This window comes from Palaemon carinicauda, chromosome 1 (genome assembly GCF_036898095.1).
Source record: "Palaemon carinicauda isolate YSFRI2023 chromosome 1, ASM3689809v2, whole genome shotgun sequence".
NCBI lineage: Eukaryota > Metazoa > Arthropoda > Malacostraca > Decapoda > Palaemonidae > Palaemon > Palaemon carinicauda.
In genome coordinates, this window is record NC_090725.1 from 268,288,381 (window position 1) to 268,302,755 (window position 14,375).

The following is a 14,375-nucleotide window of genomic DNA, read 5'->3' on the forward strand; positions in this document are numbered from 1 at the left end:
CGGGCTTTTCCGTCGGCCCCCAGAACAAGCCAAGCCCAGTTATGCATCCAGAACATGCTGAAGAAGGAACGATGTTCAGTCAGGAAGTGGATGAGTCTGATAGGGACGCTATCATCCCTCGAACAGTTCGTAGCATTAGGAAGACTACACCTCCGTCCTCTTCAATATCACCTAGCATTTCACTGGAAAAAGGACAAGACGCTAGAAGCGGTCTCGATCCCCATTTCCGAGAAGATGAAGTCTTGCCTGACATGGTGGAAGGACAGTATCAGCCTCAGAGAGGGTCTGCCCCTGGCTGTTCAGACTCCCAACCACGTTCTCTTCTCGGACGCATCGGACGTAGGCTGGGGCGCGACATTAGACGGTCGGGAATGCTCGGGAATATGGAACTCGAGTCAAAGGACAATGCATATCAACTGCAAGGAGCTACTGGCAGTACATCTGGCCTTGAAAAGCTTCAGGTCTCTCTTTCAAGGCAAAGTGGTGGAGGTGAACTCGGACAACACCACGGCTTTGGCGTACATCTCCAAGCAAGGAGGGACCCACTCACTGACGCTGTACGAGATCGCAAGGGACCTCCTCACCTGGTCAAAAGGTCTAAACATATCGCTTGTTACGAGGTTCATCCAAGGCAACTTGAATGTCATGGCAGATTGTCTCAGTCGGAAGGGACAAATTCTTCCAACAGAATGGACCCTCCACAAGGATGTATGCAAGAGTCTTTGGGCCACCTGGGGCCAGCCGACCATAGATCTCTTCGCAACCTCGATGACCAAGAGGCTCCCAATATATTGCTCACCAATCCCGGACCCAACTGCAGTTCATATAGATGCCTTTCTCCTAGATTGGTCTCATCTAGATCTATATGCATTCCCTCCGTTCAAGATTGTCAACAAGGTACTGCAGAAGTTCGCCTCTCACGAAGGGACAAGGTTGACGCTAGTTGCTCCCCTCTGGCCCGCGAGAGAATGGTTCACCGAGGTACTTCGATGGCTTGTAGACGTTCCCAAAACACTTCCCCTAAGGGTGGACCTTCTACGTCAGCCACACGTAAAGAAGGTACACCAAGGCCTCCACGCTCTTCGTCTGACTGTCTTCAGACTATCGAAAGACTCTCGAGAGCTAGAGGCTTTTCGAAGGAGGCAGCCAGAGCGATTGCTAGAGCAAGGAGAACATCCACCCTTAGAATCTATCAATCGAAGTGGGAAGTCTTCCGAAACTGGTGCAAGTCAGTATCAGTATCCTCGACCAGTACCTCTGTAACTCAAATAGCTGACTTCCTCTTATATCTGAGGAAAGAGCGATCTCTTTCAGCTCCCACTATCAAGGGTTACAGAAGCATGTTGGCATCAGTCTTCCGTCACAGAGGCTTAAATCTTTCCAACAATAAAGATCTACAGGACCTCCTTAAGTCTTTTGAGACCACGAAGGAGCGTCGTTTGGTTACACCTGGTTGGAATTTAGACGTGGTACTAAGATTCCTCATGTCAGACAGGTTCGAGCCGCTACAATCAGCCTCCCTGAAAGATCTCACCTTAAAGACTCTTTTCCTGGTTTGCTTAGCCACAGCTAAAAGAGTCAGTGAGATTCATGCCTTCAGCAAGAACATCGGTTTCTCATCTGAAACGGCTACATGTTCTCTACAACTTGGTTTTGTAGCCAAAAACGAGCTGCCTTCTCGACCTTGGCCAAAATCGTTCGATATTCCAAGCTTATCTAATATGGTTGGAAATGAACTAGAAAGAGTCTTATCCCCTGTCAGAGCTCTTAAGTTCTATTTAAAACGAACTAAACCTTTAAGAGGCCCGTCTGAAGCTTTATGGTGTTCAGTTAAGAAACCATCTTTGCCTATGTCAAAGAATGCCTTATCCTATTTTATCAGACTGTTAATACGAGAAGCTCATTCCCATCTGAATGAGGAAGACCAAGCTTTGCTGAGGGTAAGGACACACGAAGTTAGAGCTGTCGCAACTTCCGTGGCCTTTAAACAAAATAGATCTCTGCAAAGTATAATGGACGCAACCTATTGGAGAAGCAAGTCAGTGTTCGCGTCTTTTTATCTTAAGGATGTCCAGTCTCTTTACGAGGACTGCTACACTCTGGGACCATTCGTAGCAGCGAGTGCAGTAGTGGGTGAGGGCTCAACCACTACAATTCCCTAATTCCATAACCTTTTTAATCTTTCTCTTGAAATTTTTTATTGTTGTTTTTTGGGTTGTCCGGAAGGCTAAGAAGCCTTTCGCATCCTGGTTGATTTGGCGGGTGGTCAAAGTCATTTCTTGAGAAGCGCCTAGATTAGGGGTTTTGATGAGGTCCTGTTGTATGGGTTGCAACCCTTGATACTTCAGATCCTAGGGGTCGATCAGCATCCTGAGAGGATCGCGAGGCTCCGTAAGGAAGACGTACTTAAAAAAGGCAGAGTAATTGTTCAAGTCGACTTCCTTACCAGGTACCTATTTATTTTGTTTTTGTTATTTTGATAACTTCTAAAATGAAATAAAAATTCGTAGCTCATAATAATGTAAACATATAATGCTGGTCTCTACCCACCCCCCTGGGTGTGAATCAGCTATTATAATCACCGGCTAAGTTGAATATTGAAAAATGTTATTTTTATAATAAAATAAATTTTTGAATATACTTACCCGGTGATTATAAATTAAAGGACCCTCCCTTCCTCCCCAATAGAGACGCAGTGGAACGAGGAGAAAATTGAGTTCTTTGTTTACATTGAGTACTGGGTACTTGGACGACAGATGGCGCTGTTGGGCACACCCGCAACCTGTGTAGCGATCGCTGGCGAATTTTACCTTAGAGTTTTCTGTCGAGCAACAGAGTTGCCGCTATTATAATCACCGGGTAAGTATATTCAAAAATTTATTTTATTATAAAAATAACATTTTCTTCATCAGTGACACTTTTCTTTCTTTTTGGTTCACTTTGAACTTCCTCTTGACCTACTAGTACCGAAGGCCTCTTTTTTAAAAAAACGTTCCAAGGTAGCTTATTTCTTTTTTGCTACTTAAAATTTTACTGAAATGACTCAGGATTGTTCCTATTGTAGAAAAATTTCGGCCATATTCCTTCGCGATCAGACTTAACTGCATGCCAGCCTCGTATTTCGTGATTATTTCCATCTTTGTCTCCATAGAAAGCATCATTCTCTTCTTCCCCTGCACATCAGAAACTTTCTTCGGACCCATGACCTCATGCATGATGTCACTCATAGCAAACGACTTTCAGCTACTGAGGTGCTTTACCAAGTTCAAATGAGTCTGAACTTGTGAAGTTTCCCCTGAACACACTGTTTCTGTGCTTTGCACATTGATACACTGCCCCTAGAGCAGAGAAGACAGTATTTCTTTGATAATCATGTTGTTTTGGATTTCCATACAGTCATAAAGCAGATGTTTTACTTTTTATTGTTTGTTATTCTATGTAATATGGAAGGTAATCAGCTATATGTAGAGCCCCCAAAATTTTAACAAAGGTTTCTGCGGTGGTTCATTGACATTGCTGAATGTAGGATTTACAGTATTTTAAAATTTTGATTGCACATGATTTTACAAAATTGACAGAATCCAATAGTCTTTCCAAGGTTAATCATTTTAAAAAGCAAGACATGACTTACCCTTCAAAATATGTACCCAGTATGGAATGACCAATAGCAAAACTGCTAGCTATATTGCCTACTGCTTTCTTAAAAAATCAATGCCTTTTAAGATATTAGCTTGAACTTCAGTGGAATTATAGATGGAGATGGTGTAGGTAGAATCAAGAGGAAATTGATATTGGTAAAGGAGAAGAGTTTTGAAAGGGAAAGTTGAAATGGCGAAATATTGGTTTACGTTTTTTTTTTAAGTACTGAATCATCGTAAGAGACCAAAATTACCGACTTTCCACGTTCATTTCTGAACATTATCGTTCCATCTTTTTTCTTTATGCATAAAAAAGGACTATAACACCAAGTGCCACCAAAGTTAAGTAATCCTAATAAAACTTTTGAAAACAGGCTGAGAGAGGTGTGTAAATATGTACTAGCACTGTCACAATTATGATATTTAGTGGTGTAGTGTTATGACCTGTGTAGAAGGTTTCTAAATACAGTACAGTATAAACTTTTGTTTCCCTTTTTGTGCCAAAAGCTGACTTTTGAAGCATATGAACATATGAATATTGGGTAAGTATTGAAGTTATTAATTTCATTTGAAAATTAAGTCAATTCAATATTCTGTATATATAATAATTTTTTTATCTTTAAGTGTGTGTTGCATGTCATTGAGAGAAAATTTTAATTTCAGGTATAGATATAGAAAAAAATGAGTCTGGTATTAATGATGACCATATACTTATTGAGGCTGAAGACATACAGATGTCCGTTGTGGATGAAAGGAATCCCACTCACATAGTTAAGGTACAGTAATTGTATTTTTGGAAATTTTTTGTGCATTTTTGAAAGAAGATAATCATGTGTACCAGAGGATTTGGCTATACAATTTATTAGCAGTTCTTGTTGCACAGTAAGAGTGGTACAGCGATAAAAATATGGAGTTTTGAAAATATAAAAACAAAAAATTCCTTTTTTATGTAACTCAGGCTGCTGGTTTACCAATGAATAGACCATCAAGGAATGAGGTGGCTTCTGATAGGTACCTTGCTATGAATACAGGGAATGTGGTAGGTACTCCATTGGTTGAAATCCTTACTCACTCCTACTGGGTACAAGTCACTATTCTGTTGGATGCATGTGAAAAGGTCAATTTCTGATAGATTCCATTTTTTGCAACATCCTTTAATTCCAATTAAAATACAATCCCCATTCATGTCTTATTTAAATAAGATAAGGAACACTGAGCCAAAAATGAAGAAGAAAAAGCAACTGCTTTTACGTAATCCTAGCCCTTCTAGTTCATGGATTAGGGACTCATTGAGGAAAACTAGAATCAAAGAAGTTACTGTAGGTTCACCTATTTTAAAGTCAAAAGTTGATAGGAGTAACAAAATCATATTTGAAGAATTCTTCAGGATCAGAGCTGAGAATTATCAGAAGTATTTTCAAAAGCCAGTACTATGGTTCATAGTACACTTACATTCACATACAACTCTCACATCAAACTACATAAATTGAACTTCATCAATAGCAGTGTACTCCTGTTATGGGTCTGTTTGCTTATTTTACTTCCAAATACTGTAATTGCAGGATAATCACTCCCATTTTGAATGTTGCACTCTACTCAGAGTGCTGGAAAGTTAATGCATAAAAGGTTTGATTGTAAAGTGTCAATCCTTAAGCTGTTGAAAGAAAAAATCTTACTTTGATTTACAAACATGTTTTCTCTTCAAAGTGCATTGTACATATTTTTAAGGGTTTTTGCAGTGTTCTTTCTTTCGTTTTATTTTACCTTTGTTCCTGCTTCCTTTCTTATCCTTCTGTTTTACCTGTTACTGTTTCTTTTCTTATCCTTCTAATTTACTTTCTTACCCCTTTTAACTTTTACTTCATAAGTGCAACTGCAGGATTTCTGCCGGTTGCACTTGGTGACTGAATGGACTCTCAGGTTCTGGCCCTGTAGCAGGTGAGGCCGCGCACACCACTCGTGTGACTAACTTGTCTACACCTCCTGGTGTGAGCGCTGCAGTTCAGTTCCCAGCGACCCCAATCGTGCTCAAGCTCCTTCGGGAGCTTCATGGGACTCGTAGCGACCATTCACACACTCGGTCGCAGTGGGAACCTGGATGCATTCCGTCTGGGATGAACCCTGCCAGGGTTCTTCCTCGACTCCTGAATACACGCCTGGTTCGGTCTTAGGACCAAAGCGAGGGTATTCATGGGGGATGTCATCACCTGTGTAGCATGTTGCTTCCCCTACACCTTCGGATGTAGCAGGACCGAGGGAGACGGAAGATCCCAAGGTGGAGTCGCTGTTTCTAGAGGTCATTAACCTCATGCGTGAGATTAATGGCCTCAGGGCTCCTCCTGCGGTAGTGTCTGAGGATAATTGTACGGCCTTGGAGATCCTATGGGGAGCTCCTGAAGGCAGTTCACGGCCAATCACACTACCCTGGTCGAGACAGGCTGCTTGAACATTGGACTGAGTGAGTGACCAGATTGCAGGACCTGGTGACTTGCTTAGGAGCCAAGGTTCGAACAAGCTTCTTCCTCAATCAAACTAGCGACAGAAGAGGTACTATGTCACAAAGTCTTCTGTGCCTTGTCCTCTCTTTCTCGACCCCGCGGTAAGAGCGCTTGCTGGGGGTTCCTCGGTCGAGAGTTTGAAATCTCAGTTTGTTCCGTAACCGAAATACAAACCACGCTGCAGTATTTACATAGGGTTTACTTTCGGCGTAGCTGAAATGACGAGCCATTAGAATTTTAACGAGGGTGTATTACCCCCGCGCTAGTTAGCAAGGGGGTAGGGGAGTGGTAGCTAGCTACCCCTCCCCCCCTCACACACTGGTGAACTGCTTCACTTCACTTTTGGCTCGGACGTTGAACAGACGTCTCTGTCCCGTCCTCGCATGGCAGCCATTAATGTTTTGTCTTACTTAATTACTTACTTTTCTTATACTTAATATATATGTAAACATTCTTATGTTTATGTATATATTTGAGTATAGAAATACATTAAGTTTCCTTTTCAGTGTTTGTGCTGTGTGTGTGTGTAGGAACTCCACTCATTGTACGACAACTTCCCCGTGTGGTCTCAGGCCACCACGATGACTTTTCATGGGTCGCGATCTCTCCCTTGGTCCTTTGGTCTCCCTTCGGTGGGCGCCGTGGGGAATCGTCATCGCTGGACTTTATTTATTAATCTGTTTCTCCGCTGTTCCTCCTTCCCTACGGGGAACTTGGGCTATCAGCGTAGGGAACTTGGGAGTTTAGTTTGACTACGGTCTCTCTCTCTCTCTCCTTGAGGTCGTTCACCCTTTTATTACTACTACGTATTACGGTAGCTTCCTTCCCGTTGCGGGATGAGTTGCTACTCCGTTTATTTTGTCTCAATTATTTTTTTAATTAAATCTAATTGTATTTGTTAACTTTTCAGCTTCTGTGTAGAACGCTTCCCTTCGGGGTTCATTCGTTCTTACTATTAGTGAACATTCTTAGATGAATTACATATTTATAATTGTTATAATTCTGTTTTGTTACAGTTCTCCGCCTTCCACCCTCCCTTCCCGTGAGTGTCAGTGGGGGAGGAGGGCCCATTCCTGTGCCTAATTCTTATGTTCTTTTCCTGCAGGGGTTCCTCTTCGGAGTTCCCCCGGGGGAATTAATGTTAACTAATTGTTTTATTTTCACAGTTAGCTATCTAGTTTTCGTTTGTCTAATGTGCCAACCAAGCAGAGCTGTCCTGTTGGAGCCTGGGGAGTCTGCTATTGCCACCTCCTCTACGACTTCGTCATGGGCGTGTTCCCTTCTAGAAGTTCTCCCGTGACAACTGTCAGCTCCTTAGTTCATTTAGAACGCTCAGGAGATTCGCCTCCGTGGGTGGGTTCTTCCCTTCCGAGGGAGGTTCCCTTCCCAGCTATGAGTTTTTTCCCCTTCAGGGGGGACATCTTCTCTTACCTTAATATTTTCTGGTCCTCGGGCAGTTATGCTCTTGGTGCTGAGCGACCGCTTTTGTAACCATGCTCAAGGGGCTGAGCGGTAGCAAGGCCGGACCATGGTGTTCGTACGATTATGCTCTTGGTGCTGAGCGGTCGCACTTGCAGCTACGCTCAAGGGGCCGAGCGCTGCAGGAGCTCCTCTTCGGAGGGTTGCTCTTTATGGTCAGCTTGCTGATCCAACGGCCCTGAGGGGCGCCTTCATCAGTTCTTCCTGTCTCTTCTATGAAGTGTTCACCTCTCTCGTTCACGAGAGAGGACACTCATAGAGACTCCTCTTCGGAGGACTCCTGCTGTTGTTGCTGAAGGCTCAGTTCCCCCCTCCGAACATCTTCGAGGGGGCAGCTGAGTCCAACGGTCTCTCCTGCGAGTGTCTCTCCCCCTCGGGGGAGTTCACTAACAGAGACTCCTCTTCGGAGGACGGTTGATGGTGTTCCTGTCCATGGTCGTCTTCATCTTCAGCCGCAGAGGATCCTCCTCGACAAGAACAGACAGTTGCAGCTGCTTCGCTAGACCTGTCGGCAGTTCGTTCGTGATCTCCGACACCTGCCAGATCTTCTTGTCTTCCTTCTCCGTTCCTGGACGCAGAATCGCAGTGGGCGCCTCTCCACCCCGTTTTCCAAACGGGTACCGGTCCCTTCGGGGCTAAGGGCTTATCTCACAATGTGAGTAAGTCCCTTTGGTGCCAGGTTTTTTTACCTGTGCAACCTCGTTCTACTGCGCGCTCGCGCGCAGTAGTTCACAAATGCTCTCCTGCTGTGGACCAGACTTCTGCTGAATCAACTCCTGATCGCCAACTCTTCTGAGACCTTCTGTGCGGCTACACGCCATGTGCGCCTACGGTCTCCTGAACGCCCACGATCGCCTGCTCACCGGTGCACATCTGATCGCCCTTTTCTGATGTCTGCAATGCGCGCCAACGTTCGCCCTCGCGCCCACGATCTCCGGATCTGGGCGCAAGCAGGGAGATTATTTCTTCACTGAACTCCACGTGCACCTGCTCGCCAGCGCGCATCTGCGCCCCTTTCCCTGATGTGCGCGATACGCGCCAACGTCGCCCACGATCTTTGGATCTGGGCGCAGGCAAAGAGTTTATTCCTTCGCCTCCTCGCCGACGATCTCTCTGGTTCTGCACCCTCGCTGATATCGTTTGGCCGCGCATATCTTCTGGCCACGCAACTACGCTCCTACGATCTCCTGGTTCCTGCCTCGTCACGCGCAGTTCAAGAAGTTCCTACGCTAGCGCACAGGCGCTCACAGGTTCTTCTGGACTCGCAGCGCCCTTCTAAAGTTTCGCGCCATGGCGCCCACGTGCGGTTCCAGTTCCAGCGCGCCAACGCACCAGCACGCTTCCACTTCACACCGCTCCGCCCAGGAGACACCTAAGCTAGCGCACAGGCGCTCACAGGCACCCCGGGCTCTCCTTAGGCGCCAGCGATCCCCTACGTGCCCGCGCGATTCTTCGCCTGCGCGCAAGCGTTTTCAACGCGCCAACGCTTCAATCATCGTAGGTTTCCTACGCGCCCACTTGTTAACTCTCCTGTACGCGATCGGTCGCTATGCGCCACCGCTCGCCAACGAGCCATCGCTTGCCAACGCGCCATCGCTTGCCAACTCGCCATTTCTTGTCAATGCGCCATCACTTGGCAACGCGCCCTCCTCCGCCTACGAGCCTCGCTCGCCAAGACGCGCCATCACTCATCAGCGCACCATTGCTCTCTTACGCGCCATCGCTCGCTTACACGCCATCGGTCTCCCGGCCGCCTGCGCTCGCCCTTACGATCGTGCGCCCACGCACATGTGCTCCCGTGTTCGCCCGCGCGCGAACCAACGATTTTCCATCGCGCGAGCACCAGCGAGCCATCGCTCGCCATCGCTCGCCATCGCTCGCCAACGCTCCATCGCTCACCTACGCACCATCGGTCTCCCGACCTCCAGCGCTCGCCCTTACAATCGCACTCGCCGTCACCTGCGCGCTCACGCGCACTTTCACCTGCACGCGTGCACACCCATGTTCGCCTGCGCGCGAACCAACGATTTGCCATCGCGCGAGCGCCAGGGTGATTTCGACCGCTATTCTCGTCGGGTTTTCGCAACACGGGCAACCTGGCTAGTCTTCTGGAGCGCGTACTTCCAGATCACGATCTTCACCCCGTAAACGCAGAGCATGGCACGTACAAGAGCAGGAAGAATCTTCAGAGAGGTCTGGGCAACATTCTTCTCCTTCTTTTCAGGCAGGCCCCATCATATCTACTCCTCAGGATCGTTCGATTCCCTTTCCCCCAGCGGGAGTCACTGACACTGCGTCTGTTAGCCGTCAGCAGAGGAGGTACTTCAAGATCCTGGGGGAACCTGGTTTAGCCCTTCCTCTCCACCATTCCGTGGATGGGTCTTACCAGGGAGTTTTTCTCTTGAGAAATTCTCCGCCCGGCAGGTGACATTCTCGTCTTCGGAGATCTTAAGCCAGGAGAAAGCCGCAAAGTGTGCCATGCGGGCCACTTCGTGGCTGGTTGTCTGGCTTGGATCTCTGGGCATCCTTTTGCGATCCGAGAATTTGTTCAAGGAGATCTCCAGGAAGGTCATGGAAACTTTCCTCCTCTCGGGCACGAGCACCATCGTTTCCCGGCTCACCAAGTTTCAAACTTGTAGGCAAACTCGATGTTGAAGCATTGAGATGCAGTGACCGAGAGGTTCCTCTCGGAATTCCCAACCATGGATGTCGACAAGCTCAGACACTCTTCCACCCTTGGAAAGACCTTGTTTTGAGCCCAAGGACGGGGAACGGACAGCTGAAAGGTGGAGAAAGTGAATCACGATTCGCTCCTCCAAAGGCGCTTGCATCCAGACCCTACAAGCCTCCAGCGCCTCAACAACAACAGCCTCGTCAGCCTAGGACATAGGAACCGGCCGATAATTCAGTACTGTATACAGTACGTAGTAAAATTAAATCGAACATGAAACGCAAATCAGATGCAGTCATACAATATTAGAATGGTGTAAGGCTGCTGATGGCTACTACTGTACTACAAATGTAATGGATGTGCTTCTTTTCCATGAATCTTTTGTATGTATACGTACGTAGTACTGCATCCAATAATATTCTTTGTTGCAAAAATCACATTTCGAATAAGCGTACGAGAGAGAGAGAGAGACAGAGAGAGAGAGAGAGAGACACACACACACACATCCTACAAAAGAATAAAATAGCATACGTAAAGCTATTATTATTATTGTTATTATTATTATTATTGTTGTCGTTGTTAATAAAATTATGATTGTTATTATTATCATTATTATTATTATTATTACAGTACTGTACTGTATTATTATCATTATTTATTATTATTATTATTAATACTGTACGTACGGTATGCGCGGGGTATCTTGTATGAGTTGGTAACCTACGCATCATATACTGTAAGACGGGTTGTGATTGGTTCAAGCGCTGATAGATGACGAATCAGAACTCAAGTTTTGTTATCTAGCCTGTGATTGGTGTTTTGCCCTCATCTCCAGCTTCCAGCATCTAGGTTCTCGCGGGCCCGGGTCGTCCACTCTCTGTTCCCGCGTATCGCTGAGTAGACGTTCTTAAGTTTGTGAAGTTTAATCTGTGCTGTGTGCGACCTTTTTAAGTTGAACTTTTTGTCAAATCCTACTGTACAATGCCTCCCAAGCGTTCTGCTTCTACTAAGGCTGGTAGTGAGCCTAAACGCCACCGAAGGATGATGACGATTGCTGAGAAGGTTACGCTTCTCGATATGTTAAAAGATGGTAGAAGTTACGCGTCCGCGGCGCGCCATTTTGGGATCAACGAATCTGCTGTTCGCTATATCAAGAAGGACGAGGCGAACATTAGAAAGACGGCTGCAATCACCTTTAGCAGATCAGCGAAGGGAGTCGTTACAATGCGTAATAAAACGATCGTACACATGGAAGGTGCTTTAGCTGTGTGGATTGCCGACTGCCGGAAGAAGAACATAGCCTTGGATACAAACACCATCCGAACAAAGGCTTTGAGCTTGTATCAGAATTTTGCTGCAAAGGAACCTCAAGACGACGATGGCAACCATGCTGAAGAAGATGATGATGCAGATGATCCTCAACCAGGGACATCCACTGATTCCCAGCCTCAGAAACAACGTTTTTCCGCCAGCAAAGGATGGTTCGCGAAGTTTCAGAAACGCTTCGCCCTGAAAAGCGTTTCCCTGCATGTGGAGGCTGCTTCGGCTGACACTGCCGCTGCTGAAACTTACGTGAACCAGACGTTCAAGAATATTATCGCCGAAGGTGGATACAAGCCGGAACAAGTCTTTAATATGGATGAGACCGGCTTGTTTTGGAAGAGAATGCCGTCGCGAACTTTCCTGTTCAAAGAGGAAGCCAAAGCCTCTGGCTTTAAAGCATTCAAGGATCGCGTTACCCTCGTGATGTGTGGCAATGCTGCTGGATTTATGCTAAAGCCAGGGCTTATTTATAAGTTGAAAAATCCTCGCGCTTTGAAAAATAAGAATAAGAATCTCCTTCCCGTGTACTGGATGCATAATCCAAAAGCATGGATTACGAAGATGCTGACCTCCAACTGGTTCCACCAGTGTTTCATCCCGCAAGTCAATGAATATCTCGTAGAGAAGGGCTTGCCATTCAAGATCCTTCTCCTTATGGATAATGCTGGTGGACACGCAACTGACCTGTCGCGCGAGGGCGTTCAGGTTGAGTTCCTGCCACCCAACACCACGTCATTAATTCAACCGATGGACCAGGGGGTTATCAGGGCGTTCAAGGCCCTCTACACGAAGAATACCTTGGCGGACCTCGTTGCGTGTGTGGATGCTGCCCAAGAGGATGAGGATGAAGATTTTAACTTGAGGCGTACTGGCGGCAGTACACCATAGCCACGTGCCTGAAGAATATTCAGAAGGCACTTCAAGAGATGAAACCTGCAACTGTGAATGCGAGCTGGAAGAAGTTGTGGCCCGAGATTGTTTACGGCGACGAGGGATTTACACCTGCTGAAATCCAACACTCTGCAGTACGCAAATCTGTGCAGTTGGCTGCCATAATTGGAGGTGACGGGTTTGGCGACATGACGACTGAAGACGTCGACGAGTTGTTGGACTGCCATTCCCAGCCCCTAACTGACGCAGACCTTGAAGACCTGACGAAATCGGCAAGCGAAGAAGAGAGTGAAACCCAGGAAGAGACCCAAGAAAATGTCGAAGAAACGGGCTTAACACTAGAACGGCTTGCCAAGGTCTGCAACCATATAAAGGAGGTGAAAGAAATGTTGCAAGAGTGGGACGAGGATATGGTTCGGTTGATGCAATTCTGCAACAAGGTTGATGACATAATGACTCCCTACAAGATGCTCTTAGATCGAAAAAAGAAGCAGCGGCAACAACTTCCGATCACAATGTTCTTCCAGCCTCGCAAAAAAGAGCCAGTTCCTCCTGCTACTACGCCTTCGGAAGAAATTGAAGAAGTTGAAGAGGTGTCCCAGGAAAAGACACCTCCGTCTGAAGAGACGTAAAATACTACCTGGCTGCACAGTAGAACACATCATCAGCTTCATCATCATCATTTCTACTGTGCAGCAAATTCATCGCCATCATCATTCAAGTTTTTCTTGAACTTCTTTCGTGGTGAGTACAGTAACAATCTTTATTTTTTACTTTAATATTCTCACATTCTAATACTGTATTTGTGCCTGTTTTATAGTTTAGTACTGTACTGTATGCATTAAGTTAAAGGGAAGGTTTTAAAAGTCTACATGTTGCAACCTATCATATTTTTTTTGTTTAAAATTTACATTTACGTACGTAAAACAATCTCTCTCTCTCTCTCTCTCTCTCTCTCTCTCTCTCTCTCTCTCTCTCTCTCTCTCTCTCGTAAATTGTTTTCCTGCTTTGCTACGTACAATATGTACTGTACAGTACTGTATGATTTTATATAGATACGGTAAATTATATTTGTAAGGTAACATATTTTGTAAATGCTTTTACTGTAAATACTGTACTCTATCATTATTTATCACTATCATCATGCGCGTTAAATGCCTTGTTTGTTCTGAGCGTGGTTGTTTACTGAGCGTACAGTACTTTATGACGCCGTCGTTTCAGGCGGCGTCATAAAGAAAAACATTTCATTTGGAAGTCCTAAGAAAAATAAAGTAAAACATAGGTAATAAAAAAATCAACATACTGTATAATCAATATAATCGATGCAAAAACTAACCTATACATATATGTGTACACTAAATGAGTTTGTTTCTTCATTATGATCAGAGATGAACGTAAACAAAACATTGGTTGCCCTTTTTTATCGCGCTTTTTAGGTGTTTAGGAAACGCATGATATAAAATCGCCTTTAATATTTGTGCCTGTTTTAGTTTAGGGTGCTGTAGTACATGCATTAAGTGTTCTGTACATTAAAGGGTAGTTTGTTAACAGTACTACGTACAAGGGAAGGTTTTAAAAGTCCGAATATACATGTTAAATAAATAGGTAAATATGATGTCACTACTTCGCGGAATTTCACCTATTGCGGCCGGGTCTGGAACCTATCTACCGCGATAAACGAGGGTTCACTGTATATATATATATATATATATATATATATATATATATATATATATATATATATATATATATATATATATATATATATGTACTGTATGTATATATATATGTACTTTATGTATATATATATGTATATATATATATATATATATATATATATATATATATATATATATATATATATATATATATATA

General features: G+C 44.9%; 2 protein-coding genes across 3 annotated transcripts in view; one reads left to right on the forward strand and one right to left on the reverse strand.

Moving 5' to 3' along the window:
* LOC137645962 (uncharacterized) overlaps window positions 1–4,767 on the forward strand; it is a 119,240-nt gene extending 114,473 nt beyond the window's left edge. The window contains exons 7-8 of the mRNA XM_068379043.1: window positions 4,302–4,414; window positions 4,597–4,767. Of these exons, the coding sequence (XP_068235144.1) occupies window positions 4,302–4,414; window positions 4,597–4,767 (284 nt within the window). The remainder of the gene's footprint in view (window positions 1–4,301; window positions 4,415–4,596) is intronic.
* The window catches only part of LOC137656083 (uncharacterized), a 534,405-nt gene that overhangs the window by 374,448 nt on the left and 145,582 nt on the right, over window positions 1–14,375 (reverse strand). The window lies entirely within an intron of this gene.